Here is an 18291-nt window from a genome sequence, read left to right as displayed (position 1 = left end):
AACACCCCAACACACCTTCCCATGAGTAGAAAAGACCCACTCGCGTTTTTAAAAGCGACTTCGAAAGCATAATACACTGACACCATCCACGTGTCCACATCTTTCTTCTCCACGTACCCACCGCGCGTGGAGTCTCCGACACGTACATTAATTCTAGGGTCGTACTGTTTTACGTTATTCCACGCTCTTTATATGGCGCGTACACACATTAATCAATTTTGCTTTCAAACTTTAATGCTCTCTCTCTCTCACAGTGTTGTCCTTGTTGTTAACCATTTTTAGAGAGAGAAAAAGTTTAGAAAGGAAAGAGAGAAGAGAGAAAGAGAGAAAAAAGGAAAAGATAGAGAAGGAAAAAAAAAAAAAAAAAAATTCACTTATAAAAACGACCCACCCCAACTCCGTCTCCTTCGTTGTTCTCGTCTTCTGCAAAATCTTCTCGATCTATAATATACTTCTTTCTCTCTCTCTCTCTACAAGTCAATCGAAGGTATATATATTACGAAGATAAGATTCTCTTCATTTTGTTCTGTTTGTGCATATATATATATATGTGTGTGAGAATTGTTTTTTGATTTGATTTGATTCGATTCGATTGTTTCGGAAACCCTAATTCGATCCAATTGTTGGTGTGTTTGAAGGCGAATTGGGCTGATCTGTGAGGTTTTAAGCTCTGCTTGGGTTTCAATTGGAGACGGAGATGTCGTCGCTGAGCAGAGAACTGGTTTTTCTGATACTTCAGTTCTTAGATGAAGAGAAATTCAAGGATACAGTTCACAAGTAAGAGATTTGTACAATTTTTTAATTTTTTTTTATTTTTAGGGGAGGTAGGGTTTGTTGTTGATTTGTGATTTTGTGAATGAAGGTTGGAGAAAGAGTCAGGGTTTTTCTTCAACATGAGGTACTTTGAGGACGCTGTGACTAATGGTGAATGGGAAGAGGTAGAGAAATACTTATCTGGGTTTACAAAGGTAGATGATAACAGATACTCCATGAAAATTTTCTTTGAGATCCGAAAGCAGAAATACCTTGAAGCACTGGACAAGTATGCGGTTGAATTGAATTGTTATATTTTTTTATAGCTTTTGTAATTGATTTTAATTTTCTAATTTTTTTTTTTTTTTTTGATTGATTGATTATGTTTCTTTCTTTGCAGGCGTGATCATGCTACCGCTGTTGAGATTCTTGTGAAGGATTTGAAAGTCTTCTCCACTTTTAATGAAGAACTTTTCAAGGAAATAACCCTACTCCTCACCCTGGCAAATTTTAGGTACAGTGAACTTTTTATACTAAAATTGTTGCTATTGATGATGATGGTGATGTATTATACTCTGTCTGTGTCAGAATGAGTTGTGTGACTAATGTCCTGGTGAGCTATATTACATTGTGAATTTGGAGATGAGCTGTGAGACAATTTTTCTTAGATCATGAGTTGTATTAGTAGCTTTGCAATGACAGGGGTGGGAGTATGGACAATAATATTTGGAACATTAGTGTTCTATTCCCTTAAATTGGTAAAAGATGATTCCATTTGTAAAGCATTTGCCTTTAGTTTTTTAGTCTAACCAAAAATGAGAATAAATATTTTGAGGGAATGATCATTCCATTACACTTCATTCCAGGGAACCAAACACTATTTAAGGAGGGGGGAGTGTAATTTCCTAAGGGTGAGGGAGTCAATTGTATTTTAGGCAAACTTCAAGGTGCATTTGTAATTTATCATTTTTTTTATTTACATTAAAATGCCGAGCTTAGTTAAACTTTAAATATAGAAGAACATAATGCTTCGTTTTTTTTTTTTTTTTTTTTTTTTCTCTCCAGATTATGTTTTCGTTTTGAGATTTTTTTAATGATATTGATAGGTTGGTTCCAATTTTCTATACATTTTATTTATTTTTTGATTGAAGGTTCTGCCGGACAAGAAAAGAAGCAGAAATGAAAGTAGTACAATTTTGGGAAATTAAATTAAAATTTTCAAATGAAGCTATGTCATGTTTGGGTTACAAAGCAGATGGCCCTATATTGGCACATTTCCATATGTCAGAGGAGAGGCATGGAACATAGATAAACCACATGTTTAGAATAAACTCGCAATATGTAAAGAGCATTTGAAAGACAGGACTGTATTCTTAAATTTGCTAGTGGTGGTGAGATAGAGCGTCTACTATTATCAGTTTTCATTGCTATATTTTATGGATTTATTTTTGGTTTCAGGGAAAACGAGCAACTCTCTAAATACGGAGATACAAAGTCAGCCAGGGCTATAATGCTTGTTGAGCTCAAGAAGTTAATTGAGGCAAATCCGCTATTTCGTGATAAGCTACAATTTCCCACCTTAAAGACCTCAAGGCTACGGACTTTAATTAATCAGAGGTAGTTTAAGAAACATGCTATAAATTCTTTTGTTTTTTTGTTTTTTTTATCAATTGAGATTTTGATTTTTTATTTCCAAATAATATATTTAGCATTGTAACCCTTTTTTATTTTTATTTTTTTTATTTTATTGCAGCTTAAATTGGCAACACCAGCTTTGCAAGAATCCGAAGCCTAACCCTGATATAAAAACCCTTTTTGTCGACCATACTTGTGGGCAACCAAATGGTGCTCGGGCTCCCTCCCCTGTTACTAATCCTCTAATGGGTTCCCTGCCTAAAGTGGGTGGTTTCCCAACGCTAGGTGCTCATGGTGTAAGTCATCGAGATAGAGCTATGTGATGTTTTAGTCATTTTAGAAGTTCCGACTTGGTCATCTTCTTATTTTAATTATTTTTGTTTTTGCTCCAGCCATTTCAGACAGCACCAGCACCTCTTACGGCGTCTCTTGGAGGATGGATGGTTAATCCATCTTCTGTGCCACACCAGGCTGTTTCTGCTGGGCCTATAGGCATTACTGCTCCAAATAATGCAGGTAATCAGTAGTTTGTTAAGTGAGTATTATTTGCTTACCTTTATCCATGGCCTTAGTTTGACAAAATAATTCTGGACCATATTTACTTAGACAAGCTGAGGGTGAGGTACAAATTGTAACGGAGTATTTGTTGGGGGTAGGGGGATGAAACAAAAATGGGAGTGAACATTACATAACGAACTGCATAATTTATTTTTTATTTTTTTTATCATACTTTTGAAAATGACATTCATTCAAGGTCAACTTTCAATTTGGTAATACTGCATAAAAACTGAAATATATTGGGTTTAAAGATAATTTTCTTCACCTTATTCGAGGGTGATCTCAAACGTCTGATGAGGCAGAAAAATTTCAGGTAGCCCTATTGCAAGCAAGATTATTAGTCTGAGCTTAAAATTTTAAAAGCCTTGTGTCATTACACTTGTGCTATTGTTATTCAATTCTTACATAGCAAGCCTGGAGTGATGGAATTATGCAATAAAGATGTATAAAGCAAAGAGCTTGGGTTCATCTTCCAAGATGGAAAGGTATATACGACGGCGAAGACTTCTTTTTTTTTTTTTTGGGGGGGGGGGGGGGGGGAGGAGAGTTCAAATAAAGAGGGGTAGGTGTTAGCATATGTAACGTTGGTTGTCAGATAGTATAAACTATGTAATTTAGGACACCCAGCAATGAATTGGTTGCCTAATCATGATCATCATATAACATGGAAGTTAATTTTACAATTGCACAATTTTTTGGGTAAAAGGACTGCTTGAATTCTTTCCATAGGAGGTGAATGTAACTCTGAATAGTCAAATTCTAGGAAATTGGAAGCAAATAAGAACAAGAATACTTGCACACACACTAGAATATATGGCGTAACATGTTTTCCAATGATTTGAATATTTTGAGGTTGTTTGGCTTAACATCAATTCAATGAAACAATTTAATTAGTTTCTCTTTATTTATTATCATAATAATTAGATTTTTTTTTTTTTTTGTACTTGGATATCTTTTTCTTCCTAGTCTTCTGATTCTTTTATACCTATATGTTGTGTGATAGTGTCTATGCTAAAGCGTCCTAGGACACCTCCAACTAACAATCCGGCAATGGACTATCAAACTGCAGATTCTGAACATTTGCTGAAGAGATCAAGACCTTTTGGATTATCATCAGATGAGGTAATATATACTGTTTTCAGCTGCTCCTTTTTGGTTCATCACAATTTTTAATTTTTGTAATATTTCCAGTTTTGATGTTATTTTTGAGTCATTTTGAAAATTATCAATGTCCAGCGTCAACCTTTTTTCCTCATTTCAAAATTGTTACTTAGCGTTTTGGAAATTTGGATTTTTTTGGATCTAGGGCTGGTCCAAACTGACCATACCATAAGTTGAATGTTTTTCTTTTGAAATGTGATGTTGCTTTTGAATTATGAGTTCTTTTGTTGTCCTAATCTTCAGATTTTAGATTTTTTTTCCCCCATTTTCTTCGATCTGTGGATAGCTAATTTTGCTTGTACATGGAATTGTGTAGGTCAACAACCTACCTGTTAATATTTTGCCTGTCACATATCCTGGCCAGAATCCTGCTCATACCTTATTTTCTTCTGATGATTTGCCCAAGACTGTAGTTGTGAATTTGAATCAGGGTTCCGCTGTCAAGAGCATGGATTTCCATCCAGTGCAACAAACTCTGCTTCTTGGTTAGCTGTAGCTGCCATAAAAAATCTATTTGCCACTTTTTGGCTTCAGCTTTGATTCTATTTTTCCAACTCAAGCTAAGCTTTTAAAGAAACTTTTTGACGTGGTGAATATGTTTTCATACCCTTCTCATTTTCAGTTGGAACGAATATTGGTGATGTTGCTGTGTGGGATGTTGGTGCCAGAGAGAGGCTTACTAGTAGAAGTTTCAAGATTTGGGAGCTTGGAACATCTTCAATGACTCTGCAGGTATGCATTATATCTGAGAAACTTTTCTATGTTCTCTCTTTTTTTTTTTTTTTTATATTTAATTGCCAACCCTAAGGAAATCTCTGCCTCTCTTTTTTTATTTATTTGTTTTTTAATTTCTGTATAGGCATCTTTGGCCAATGAGTATACTGCATCGGTGAACAGAGTAATGTGGAGTCCTGATGGCAACCTTTTTGGTATATATAAAATGCATCTATTTGTTTATTTGTTCGCATGCTCATTTTACTGGATGTTGAACATGAAAGAATATGTAAATTTCAACATTTATAGTTATCCTGACATTAAATGTAGTTTTGTTTCTGCATGTAAACTGTGTTTTCTTTCTGCATGTAAGCTGTGTTTTCTTTCAAGAAAAGATAAGGACAAAAGGGATGGAATTGTTGAGAAATTTGTTGGGTTTAAGATATTCTGTTTTGATTGTTTCATCCTCTGTTCCAGGTGTCGCATACTCCAAGCATATTGTGCACCTATATACGTATCATGGTGGTGAAGATATACGGAATCATCTGGAGGTATACTTTGTGATTGGCAGACCTTGTATGCCTTGTGTATATTCCGTGTCTTTTTCTGTCAATAAAGGAAGAATGACGACTTGGTTGCCTTCATGGTTTTGACAGATTGATGCTCATACTGGTAATGTTAGCGATCTTGCTTTCTCTCACCCAAACAAACAACTATGTGTTATAACTTGTGGGGAGGACAAAACTATTAAGGTTTGGGTTTATTGGGTATTTTCTTTCATGGAATGGTGAAACTGTGGACTGCAATCATAAAATCTCATGTCTGCAGGTCTGGGATGTTGCCACTGGTTCTAAGCAGTACACTTTCGAGGGTCATCAGTTACCTGTTTATTCTGTGTGCCCACATACTAAGGAAAACATTCAGGTATCCTTTTTGTTCAAGGCTTACTTTGTGACTTTCCGTACAAGGGACCTCGACCGAAAAAAGGGCTACCCAAAGAGTTCAAAGTTAGAACTCCTTAGTTCTTTTTTCTTTTTCTAATTCAGAATAACCCTTATTCATTTTTTATATTAATGAATTATTGCGTCGTTTCAAATGTTTTGGAATTAGAAACTTTCTTGCAAGTTTGAACCTTTTTGCAATGCTATTCCAATTTGTTCTGTAACATCTGTTATCTATCTGAAAATATGAGGAATGTCACACTCAAATCCTCACTTTAAGAGTGGTGTTCTACGCGGTCCTTAGACCTTTCCAATCTGTTTCTTATAATTAAGGATCTTTCTTTTTCTCTATCAGTTCATCTTTTCGACGGGTATTGATGGGAAGATTAAGGCATGGTTGTATGATAATTTGGGTTCAAGGGTTGATTATGATGCCCCAGGACATTCTTGCACAACAATGGCTTACAGTGCTGATGGGACAAGGTATATATAGGATAGGCTGTTAATTCACAAGATGATCTGTGCTTCATTTGCATCTTTTCTGATCATGTTGAAAACTCTGTAGGTTGTTCTCATGTGGGACTAGCAAGGAAGGAGAATCATACATTGTAGAATGGAATGAAAGTGAAGGAGCTGTCAAGCGGACATATCATGGTCTTGGGAAGCGGTCTGTTGGGGTTGTGCAATTTGATACAACAAAAAACAGATTTCTGGCTGCTGGTGACGAGTTTGTAATCAAATTTTGGGACATGGATAATGTTAACCTCTTGACAACTACTGATGCAGAGGGTGGATTGCCGGTAATAATCAAATTGCATCTCTTTTAGATTTGCTTCCCATCTTTCTGGAGAAATGTCTTGGTGCAAAGTAATAATCCTTGCATAAAAAACCTCTCAGGCTTCACCTTGCATTCGGTTTAATAAGGAAGGAATGCTGTTGGCTGTCTCAACAAGTGAGAATGGTGTCAAGATTCTTGCAAATTCTGACGGTGTTAGGCTTCTGCGTTCCACTGAAAGTCGTGCACTTGATGCTTCTAGAATGGCTTCTGAGAGTGCTGCAAAAGTAAGTCTCTCATCAAATTTTCCTTGACAACTTTGATATGTACATGCTCTTTTTAACATGCATTATGTATCATGCAGGCCCCCGTAATTGGTACATTTGGTGCTTCCAGTTCAGCTGCTGGAACAAATGTTGGTGTTGCAGATAGAAATGCTCCAGCGATCCCTATGATTACACTGGTAAGCGAGGATACCTGTCAGGTGGACACTGGTGTGCTTCTTTCACAAAAGTTGCATGTTTTTCATTTTAATTATCCCATCTGTGCTTTGTTATAGATGATTGGATGATGTCATATGCTCAAATGGTCATATGTGAGTTGGTGCATGCGCATAGATAATTGTATGAGTTGAAATTTACTATACTGTCTTCATGTTGATTGACTAGCCTTTGAAATTTTTTGTAGAATGGAGATAGCCGAAGTTTGCCAGATGTGAAACCTAGAATCACAGAGGAGCTAGAAAAATCTAAGATTTGGAAGCTTACTGAAATCACCGAATCATCTCAGCTTCGTTCTCTGAGGCTTCCCGATAATTTGTTGTCAGTAAGGGTAAGTATACTCAATGTTACTAGTCAAAAGTGAAGCTTGTGTATCTCCCCAGCCTGGAGTTTTTACTTTCATTGTTTTCTTTTTTTCAGGTTTCTTTATGTCATTGTTTTTTGTTTTTTAAATTTGGTCGGGTCAATAACTGTGTTCCGTTGTTGCCTCAAGAAAGGCTATCAGGGGTTGAAGAGAGATGTTTCTATTTAATAAGTAGTGGATATAAATGCTACTTGATATGTAATCTACTGCCCAAGTATTAGACGTTTTTGCTTATGTTTTTCCATTGTATTCTCTTTTGTTTTTTTAGGTTAAATGTATAGATTTGGTTTCAATATGCAGAAAATGTTAGTGTATGAGATTTTATTTGAAGTATGGAGGGTATTCTTATATTTTTAGAAAGAATAATAGCTTCCTCATGTCACAATCTATGCTTTAGTGTACACTAGTTTGTTATCTGTGCATGCATGCATTTTTTTGTGTTCACATGTATGCAGTAACTTTACAATTAAGAATTTGTGAAACTCATCCCAAGTGCTTACTGTTATCCTCTTCTATAAACTTAAATGGGATGTTCTTATGTGGTAGGCATTTTACTGGATCTCCAAGTCATGACTGTTTTCATTTCTCAATTTCAGATTATTAGGTTGATTTATACAAATTCAGGAGGTGCCATTTTGGCACTAGCATATAATGCTGTACACAAACTCTGGAAATGGCAGAGGAATGAACGGAACATGACAGGAAAGGTACTCTGATTGTTTGTCTCTCTAGTCCTATTTTGTTCCACTTGATGAGATTTTCCTTATACATGCTTTGCCTCTTGTAGGCGAATACAAGTGCACCACCACAATTATGGCAACCTTCTAGTGGCATATTAATGACCAATGATATAAGTGAGACAAACCTTGAAGATGCCGTTCCGTGTTTTGCACTTTCGAAGAATGATTCTTATGTTATGTCGGCATCAGGAGGAAAAATTTCCCTATTTAATATGATGACTTTTAAGGTAATGGAATTCAAACATGCTTCTACCTTTTGTGGACCCTTTTGTGTTTTTCAATAATTATTTTCTGCTTGTTGGTTGGTGTTATATATATATATATATATATTTGTGTGTATAAGTTTTTTACTCTTCTTTTGTGTAGACAATGACAACATTCATGCCGCCTCCACCTGCAGCAACATTCCTTGCCTTCCATCCACAGGATAATAATATTATTGCTATTGGCATGGAGGACTCAACAATACAAATCTACAATGTTCGCGTTGACGAGGTTTGGCCTGAACAGAGACCTAACTTCTGCTGTTAGATATGTTGATAAGTACTTCTGTTTTCTATAATTGAACTTTTTTGGTGTTACATGTTGTACAGGTTAAAAGCAAGCTCAAAGGGCATCAGAAGAGAGTAACTGGTCTTGCGTTCTCAAATGTTCTAAATGTTCTTGTATCATCTGGAGCTGACGCTCAGGTATGTTGTGCATGAATTTTGAAAAGTGAATAAAAAAAAGAAACAACATACTGCGTGACTCAGTTTGCCTACTTGACATGCTGTGGGGGTTAGGAGTATAAACCCTCTCGATGTCTTGGCTCAGTTTGCCTACTTGACATGCTGTGGGCGTTGGAATTATAACTCTTGATGTTGTGGTAGCCTTCTGCATGACTCAGTTACGACGGTGGTCATACTGCACATCCCATCACTTAACTGTGGTAGTTATTCTGCTCCATCTCTGAGGATGTTGTATAATGTTGTTGCCTATGTATGTGCTAAGAGGTAGGATCTAGATGTGCCAAAACCTTTGCCATGCACCTTCGAACTATGGGATTTTGTGGCTTGGAGCCTGGGATGAAGGTTTCAACACAGTGTGACTACTCAAGCAGCTAAGCTGCTGTAGTCCAGTCCTACTGAGATAGAGACCTCGTTATTAAGCTCCTCCATAATCATTACGGAATCCTAATGGTCTAATTGACTTCTGACAAGTTCCCTAAAAATATTGTTGGTGTTCTTTATACTTAGTTAATAGTTATGACAATGGCTCACCTTTTATATATAAAAGGTGGTACTTTGGTTCGATGGAGCGAAGATGGATGCCGAGGGTTGGATAAAGTTCCCATCAAGTTGGATCTTACTTTCCTCAATCAGGGTTTGAACAAAATGCCTAAGAGCTGTGCATCAGTTAGTGCATTTATCCAGATATGGATCAAATAATAAATATTCCTTTTATGTGGTCTACGGGCTGCTGCTCAGTCAATTAACAATGAAATACCATTAACTCTATAGGTGTTATCAATATATCTACGTGTGGTTCGTTGAAACATAAACTCTCTTATTTCCCTCTTTCTAAAGAAGTTAAATTAATTGAATATATATTTTCCTATTTTATTCATCATTTGAGTTGATGAACTAACCCAGAATTCTGTTTTTTTTTTTTTCAAAAAAAAAAAAAAAAACTAACCCAGATTGTTATATGAGTGAAAGAAAATGGCTGATAAATTCACTGTAAAAAGATGGGAGTCTCATTTCCTATGTACTAGAGTTAACTGAAAGGTAAACAATATAGACTGTTTATATGTGACTTGGAATACATCATCTCTGGTTGAGCTCTGTACTCAAGCTCTCTACTGTCTCCCCCTATCTTGGCTGCACTGCTCCATCTCTTCTCAATCATCCCTTTTGCCTTCGGTGCTGATGTGTTTTGCTACTATCTGGTAAACCTCTGACCTTTGGTCAACCAACCCTTCCACAGAAAGTACGGTATAAAATAGAGGGGTCTGCAATAAAATATGAAGGCAACAATCTTATATATAGCTTATTTACATGACATTAGATAGGAAACTGATATTGACAAGTGGTACTAGAAGTTCTGGGATATTTTGTTAGACAAAACAAGTGCAGATGAATGAAGTGATGTTGCATTAGTAATCTGAGGCATGGTATTAAGGTGCATTCATTCTGTTTCGATGTATCTAAGTTGTGGGTGGTGAGCTGGGGATACCAGGACTGTTACCAGAAACAAAAATTAATCCATTTTGTTGCATTTTTAGTTTTTAATCTGAAAGGAGTAACAGAACAGAAGTAGATATGTTGTGTATTAAAATTTTGTGGTCATTGTAAGCTGCTGCTGATTTCTCTCTTTCTTTCTTACAGCTCTGCATTTGGAGCTCAGATGGATGGGAGAAGCAGGCTAGTGCATTCTTGCAGATACCGCCAGGGCGAACGGCAGCTCCTCTTGCACAGACACGTGTCCAATTTCATCAAGATCAGGTTCATCTGCTGGTGGTCCATGAAACTCAGATAGCCATATATGAGGCACCAAAGCTAGAATGTATTAAGCAGGTGTGTCAGACATTACTTCTGAAGAATATCATGGATTTTTTTTTATTATTTATAATTTGTAGGTGTTGAGCGTATAACTGAAATACTTTTCAAAAAGATAAAGTGCTTACAATTGAAATGCTTGTTTATCTCCTTAATTGGAACTGTGTTTATGCTGAATGTTCTTTTGTACATAAATCACCCCCTTGTTGTTTAGGAGGGACCAACTTTAATTTTTTGTTTTCTTTTCATATATTTGTTCTTTGGTGAGTAAATTTCAGATGTTCAAAGAATGACTTGGTTTTAGTTTTTCTATTAATATTGATGGATTTTCAAAATTTGTTGTTTATGGCAGTGGGTTCCGCGAGAGTTAAGTGGTTCAATCACAGATGCCACATATTCGTGCGATAGCCAATCAATCTTTGCAAGCTTTGAAGATGGGAGTGTAACTGTCCTCACTGCTTCAACACTCAGACTGAGATGCCGAATTAGCTCCACTGCCTACTTACCTCCAAGTCCCAGGTATGAGTTATTATTCCTGAAAAGAAGTTAAAATTTTGATATGATCATTTTTCCAAGCTAATTGCCTGCTTATTTCATTTGATAGCCCAAGAGTACATCCACTTGTTGTAACGGCCCATCCCTCTGAACCTAATCAATTTGCCTTGGGGCTTACTGATGGCGGAGTTCATGTTCTCGAGCCCCTGGAAGCCGAGGGAAGGTGGGGTACCACACCACCACTTGAGAATGGTGTAGGGCCTAGCATCAACCCTGTTGCAGCGGGTTCGGACCAGCGATCAAGGTAACCGTGATTGCCTATGCCTTGAAAGTAGTGGTCGCGTGAAATATCATGAACACATTTCCCATTTTACTTTTGGGGTAGCTGCAAAGTTAGGTATCTTAGCTCGTAGTATACACAGCTCTGATGGGTAGCAAAATGCTGAGTTGATAGTCGTCTTGAATTTATGGTCAAGATTTGTGGAATCCCTTCCGTATATATAAAGGATGAGAGAAATGGTAAGACGAAGATGAAGAGACAGATGGCAGAAGAGTAGAATTTAGGGCTGTCTTTTGAGAATTTTGCCTTCTAATCACATCAAGGTGACTCAACAATTAAGTTATTAGATTGGGCCTCTGCAAAATCTTTCTTGTATTTTTAAGGTATCTGAATATTACTGTTTCTTTTTCCAGCATTCTGAACATAAATGAACTCTCTCTCTCTCTCTCTCTCTCTCTCTCTCTCTCTCTCTCTCTCTCTCTCTCTCTCTCTTTGTCTCTCTCTTTCTCTCTCTCTCTCTCTCTCTCTCTCTCATGAACCTTTTGTAAGTTTCAGTTCTTTTACTTTACTTGTTGACCTTCCTGCTGTAATCGTTAACATAGAACATGCTGGGAAGGATGAGTGAGTGCAGGTCGTAGATGGGGAATTGATGCTAGTTTTTTTTTTTTTTAATCATCTGATTTAACCATTTAATTGATTAAAAAGGAGACCATAACTTGGTGATATCTGTAGTAGTAAAGTTTGGAAGTGTATTTATTCGCTTGTCCGAATGATTTTAACTCGTTGCACTTAAACTAATGTCATGAAATGTGTATAAACTTTGCTCAACAGCTGCTAGCTAGTGCATTGTTAACGGTGGTGCTTAAGATCATGTCATGAAATGTGTATCGACTTTCCTGGACAGTTGCTAGCTAGCGCATCGTTAACAGTTGTGCTGTACCCACTTTCATAGCGTACTCTTGTAGGGGTGTGCATCATAGATTTTTCCAAATCTATAGTGTTAGGTTAGGCATTTGGAAGTTGTTCTAATGAGTGTTAAAATTACATTTACATGGAACTTATCTGTGGTTCAAATTAAATTTACATAGCATCTATAATATATGAGTTAAATTTGAATCACATAATAAAATTTTGGATATTTTTCTGTACACAATTTTTGTGCACGTCTTCTCTCTGATTATCAAACCGGCTGGAGGTTGTACACTCTATGCACGAAATTTACTTTCTAAAATTGTTCATTTTATTTTCAATGCAACTTTTTGTTGTATAATTATGTTTTGAATTTTTTGTGATATTATGTAATTAAGAATACACTAAAGATTTAATTCAAGGGGTTGGCGAAGAGATAAAAATTTGAGAATAAAATTTAAGGTTTCGAATTAATAAAGGTGCGCGTCCAAGCTAATTCGAACACTTAGGTTTATTTTGAAAAGTATGTTAAAAATTAATTTTTTGATTTTTTCAAAAAAAAAATATGTACAAAAATTTGAGAATAAAATTTAAGGTTTCGAATTAATAAAGGTGCACATCCAAGCTAATTCGAACACTTAGGTTTATTTTGAAAAGTATGTTAAAAATTAATTTTTTGATTTTTTTTTTAAAAAAAATATGTAAAAAAATAAAAAGATGATGTGATCTAATAAAATTAAAAAGTTAAAAAATTGAATTTTAACTCAATTGGAAAAATAGGCCTTAATTATTAATATATGTATATATATACACACTAAAGATTTTGACGACACTCTTAACCAAATGTTTGTTTGCTCTTCATGAATAGGTGACCTACTTTTGTGTACATTCAAAGCAAGTTGGTAGAAAAGTAGTAGCCTTAAAATTAGGTATATCACTTTTGTAGACTAATAATGACATATGGATTAGATTTTCTTAAATATAAATTAGATTTTGAGAGAAGTCGAGGGGGTGTGAGGTTCACCGCAGGTTAGTTTTGATGATTCAAAATTTTGCAAGATTTTTCGTATATATTATTTATGAGAATAGTAAGATTGATTTGATTGTAATATTTTTATTTATTGTATTTATTTCAAAAAAATAGATGATTTAGTTTGAAAAACATACTTGTTTATTTTTTTGAAAACGAATTTTGATAAAATAAAAATATTATAATTATCAGATTAATTAAATTTTTTTCATAGACAATATACATTAATAATAATAGTCTTATAAAATGAATAATTCTAATCAATGAAATGACATATGTGAGGGATCTCACGAGCTCCTCTAATTCTCTTAATTGAAATTGAGAGAAGCTCAACTCATGATATATATACAAATAAAATTTTTCTATAAAATTTTCATACAAAATAGTATGATTTTTTTATCTCTCTTCATTGTTAATCAAAATGCTCATTATTATTTTTAAAATTTTACAAATATCACTAACAATAAAGTTTTTGTACAAAATTGTGTTTGCAAAAACATTTTCGTTTACATATATGACGTAGGTGTACGTACCAAAAAAAGTCTTTGGGGGTCTTTTGGGAATAATGGTAAAAAGTCAATTTTTTGATTTTTTAGCTTTTTTTTAGGCAAAAAAGTCGGTTTTTTTTACCTAAAACAACTCGGTTTTTTGTCAAGAAGTTAAAAAGTCAGTTTTTTACCAGCTTTTCAAAACACCACTTTGTAGCGTTTGATTTAGTTTTTAAAATTTAACTTTATTTTTAAATTATGATTTGGATGAAACATATTAATCAAATATATTTTTAAAATATAATTTAAATTATTTTCAAAACTTCTCTCTTCTCTTTTTATTTTTATTTTTATTATTAATCAATCAATTAATTATTTTTTCTCTCTCCTCTCACATTCTCTCACATTCTATACATCAATCAATCAAAATAAATAAATACAAATTATCCCAAAATTATTTTCAAAACTTACAACTAATTAAATTTTCTCTTTTCAAATCAGAATTCAAAAATTTAAAATTTAAAACACAACTTTACACCCAAATCATTATTCTAAAAGTGAATCAAGCCGGCCCTTGTTGGATAGCTTTTGCTTGAGCATCGTGGACTCAAGCTGTATGGGGATCTTCTCAATTTGGTTGGCACAGACTCTATTCTGCAGAATCTTTGTACTTATGTTTTGGATCTGTTTTAGAATATATATTGTATATATATATATATATATATAAAATGTCTTGTAGGTTGAAAAGGAAGAGGCTCGAATGATCCGAATGGGCGTTTGCTAGACAATCACTCGGACGATTAAGTAAAACACTTGCCTACCACGTTTGTCACCTTATCAACCGACAAGATGAATTTCGAGTCCTTCGGGCCAAACTCAAATTCGAGCTATGGAAAGTGTTTTTGATTGTTATATTTAAATAAATTATAAATACATTTTCTAAATTTTATTTAAAATATAGATTTCTTTTTATAATTTTGAAAATTATATTTTGTTCCTTCAATTTTTTAATCAAATAAGAAATTATTCTTTTTACTAATAAATTATTAAGACAATCAATAAGTTTTTATAATATCATAAACAAATTTCAATTAATAATTCTTAAAATTTTATTATTATATAAAAGAGTAATTAAGAATTTCATTTTTCTATTAACTCTGTTATATAAAAAAATTTAACAACGGGATATTTGTCATTTCTAAATCATAAGAAACAATTCGTATTTTAAGCAAATATCAGAAAGTGTATTTATAATTTACCTTATATGTTTTGAGTAACAAACTTCCTTTTATTTTTATTTTTATTTTTACTAGTGGTTGGACACATGCGTTGCACGTGACACGTAATTTTTCATCAATTGTTAGTACTATAATCATGCGTGTCTCTTAAATTGGTATGTGATATGTATAAAAAGTATGTAGACTTGTATGTGTAAATTGATTTACATCTAAAACCCAATTAAATAAGAAGTGAATACATATTTGGCTGAAGAGTTTAAATGATAAATGAGAAATTTTATAAATATATATATTAATATATTAATTTATAACTACATTGTTGAGATCACAATCTTATCTTGAACAATAAATAATAAACATGTCATTTAATATATAGTATTACACAAATATTTTTCTATAAACTTTCTACTTCAATAATCTGTACCTGTAATACAATTGAAGGTATGAAATTAATTGTACAATTACACAATTTGGTTTAATAGTTCATCTCATAATACAAATTCATTAAACCCATGATTGCATATTATTTGCATACTATTGGTGTAAGAATGCATTAATATCAATATGTAATATATTTTTATACATCAAAAGTTGTTGAGTCTTATTTCCTGTGCCACGAATATCTTGCATGATTATAATATTAGTTATTAATATATTTTCATTTATGTAGAAAATGTGGAGTAATTTTTTTACGAAAATTGAATGATGTTGTATCTTAATATTTCGATCGACATAGGAATTTCATAATTGTTTTCAAAATATTTATAGATTCATACTTAAAATTGTTTGCAGGGTCACTTTCATGAAATTATCAAGTTACATAATTTATTATGTCATCTGTAAGTAATCAGCATATGAAAAAAATTAAACGAAACTTTTTGTTTAATATACTTATTTTCTGCATCATTGAGTTGTTGCGATAATGTTCGGATATTATTTGATTTTTTTTCTTATAATTTGACTACAATGTGTACATGAAGCACATTGTTTTTCTTGAACTTCACAACATATATGACAATTCCTACTTCAACTGGTTTAACTTTGCTTGGAGAGAATACTGCAATAGATTTTTTGTAATTTTTCTTTCACCATCTTCTTATTTTTCTTCTTGTTCACCATTACAACTCATTGTAATAAAAATATTTTGATGAGTAAAAGTTTGAGACAATATCATATTGTGATGAATTTCAAAATCCATTTTTCTTAATAATGTGATTTTTTCTATGAGAGAAAAAAAGTACAATTATTGTCGTGATGGAGGTGTTTTGCAAAATCTTGATTTGTTATTGAAAGTGTTCGTTATTGACACTTGTTTGTATGACATGTATATATATGTATTGAACATAAATTGATAGGAGAATAGTACACAATTTTGCAAAATTTTTTTATACCGAATATAACTATATTATTAAAGCACTACATGTTAGAAAATTAAAGTATCCGATGGTAATATAGTATTGCAGATTGACAATGTATGAATATAATAACATATATAAATTTACATTTATATATTTATATATGTAGGCATTGACATATATAAGATATCACAAAAGTAATATGTGAAATCTTTTGTAATAATATAATACAAGAAATAATGAGAAATTAATTACTCATAATTAAATAGTTGGTCATAATATAGATGTTTAGTGTTACATTTTTGTGTGTATGCACTATTTTTTAAATTAGTTTAGTAAATTCACATAAAAATTAAAATGAATTTGTGAATAATTTGTGTAAAATTAGAGATTAGTGAAGAAAAATTAAAATAAAAAAAAAGAAAAAAAAGAAGAGAAGAACTTTATAGCATTTGGTTTCGGTTTTTTAATCTTTCATTTGCACCCCACCGCAGGCACACTTGCATCCTTCATGTATTGGTATTTTTTTTTTTCCTTTTCCCGCCTGCAAATATTTCCCCCTTTTTTAATAATATTTTTTTTTTAGATTCAATTAATTTAATATTTTTTTAATACCATGAAAAATATTACAGTTCATAAAATATAATTCAAAAAAAAAAACTATGAAGATAACCTGCAAATTTTTTAGATGCAACACAAATCTCTATTTTAAATACACATGCGTTTTTCTTCTGTTTAGATTCAAACGAATGTATATAACTTTAAGATTCAACCAAAATATGAATCGATCCATGATGAAAAATTGTAAATATTATGTATATCAGTATAGAAGCAGACACAAGAAATAAGAAAAAGTAATTATTTTTTATTCTTCAATTATCATCAATGTAAAAAAAATAGGGAGATGATTTTTTTTTTTTTGAATAAAAATGGAGACGGTTTGTTTATATTTATATAAGACTCTTTGATTATATCATTTTTGAGTGTTAAACTCTAAAAATAAAGAGATGGATAGTTTTTATAAAACTCTTTATGACTTTTAAAAAATATAATAAATTTGAGAGAATAAAATTAAAATAAAAAACATGTAGACATTTCACACTTTTATAATAGTAGTAGCTAATGAACAATATATTTTATTCTCATCTTCATAGCTCAACCAAACAAAAACAAAAAAAATAACTTCTCCCCTTCATTTTCTATATTTCTTTCCTTTCCTTCCTCTCAACAAATATTAGAACCAAATAAATTAACCATCAATGTGGATTGACACTAGTGCACCATCGTAGTATAATTGTTGAAAAATATGGAATATTAATTATTTGTATTAGGTAATAAAGAATATAAAAGACATAATGAATGGTGCTTGGTGAGAGAATATAATCGTTTGGTAATCCAAGACAACTGTATAATTTTTCATGCATTCACTAGTTGTGTTGTCCACGAAGTGGCCATTTATTTATTTATACTTGTGGTCTCAATTAATGATATTGTGAAAAATTGTACAATTAGAATAATACTGATTCATTTTTATAGTTCAAAAATAAAAATAACATATATTTTGTAATTCTTCACTTGTTGAGAGTCTCATGTAATCAACATCATATATATTTTGAAATTATCTAATCTTAACTTTATGATGATACTAACGCTCTATTTGTTTTGATATTAAATGCTTTTTACATTTTTAAAAATTTGGTACCACATAAAAATAAAAGTTAATGAAAATATTCAATAAAAAAAATTAAAAAAAAAAGTTGAATCAAGATATAAATAAAATAAAAAACAAAAAAACCACTTTTTAATAGTTTTCTGACT

At 32.6% G+C, this 18291-nt stretch overlaps 1 protein-coding gene across 4 annotated transcripts; it reads left to right on the top strand.

The window, feature by feature from the left end:
- Positions 1-220: 220 nt before the first annotated feature.
- WSIP2 (WUS-interacting protein 2) lies at positions 221-11902 on the top strand. 4 transcript variants are annotated; one of them, XM_028207096.2, is made up of 26 exons: positions 221-487; positions 639-777; positions 863-1042; positions 1154-1267; positions 2212-2370; positions 2507-2684; positions 2781-2904; positions 3950-4068; positions 4424-4592; positions 4730-4839; positions 4967-5036; positions 5299-5372; positions 5478-5573; positions 5650-5745; positions 6118-6245; positions 6328-6562; positions 6660-6824; positions 6902-7000; positions 7225-7368; positions 7998-8108; positions 8189-8368; positions 8508-8636; positions 8735-8830; positions 10508-10696; positions 11031-11197; positions 11283-11902. In XM_028207096.2, exons 2-26 carry the CDS (start codon positions 698-700, stop codon positions 11479-11481), a joined length of 3411 nt encoding a protein of 1136 aa, XP_028062897.1. In that variant the 5' UTR covers positions 221-487; positions 639-697; the 3' UTR covers positions 11482-11902. The 4 variants fall into 4 exon arrangements, with proteins under 4 accessions (XP_028062897.1, XP_028062905.1, XP_082722218.1 ...); XM_028207104.2 differs by having other exon boundaries at positions 228-487; positions 4016-4068; XM_082866092.1 differs by having other exon boundaries at positions 265-487; positions 1905-2370; positions 4016-4068.
- The last annotated feature ends 6389 nt before the right edge of the window (positions 11903-18291 follow it).

Source organism: Camellia sinensis, chromosome 4 (assembly GCF_055761805.1).
Source record: "Camellia sinensis isolate YWXY chromosome 4, ASM5576180v1, whole genome shotgun sequence".
In the NCBI taxonomy this organism is placed as follows: Eukaryota; Viridiplantae; Streptophyta; class Magnoliopsida; order Ericales; family Theaceae; genus Camellia; species Camellia sinensis.
The sequence above is the reverse complement of the archived record's forward strand: the minus strand, read 5'-3'. Positions and strand labels throughout refer to the sequence as shown.

Bases quoted from the DNA above. Each gene is read 5' to 3' on its own strand.
- WSIP2 (XM_028207096.2), top strand. From the start codon at position 698: ATGTCGTCGCTGAGCAGAGAACTGGTTTTTCTGATACTTCAGTTCTTA. The intron at 5,746-6,117 runs GTATCCTTTTTG...TTTCTCTATCAG, and splicing joins ATACTAAGGAAAACATTCAG to TTCATCTTTTCGACGGGTAT. The intron at 6,825-6,901 runs GTAAGTCTCTCA...TGTATCATGCAG, and splicing joins CTTCTGAGAGTGCTGCAAAA to GCCCCCGTAATTGGTACATT.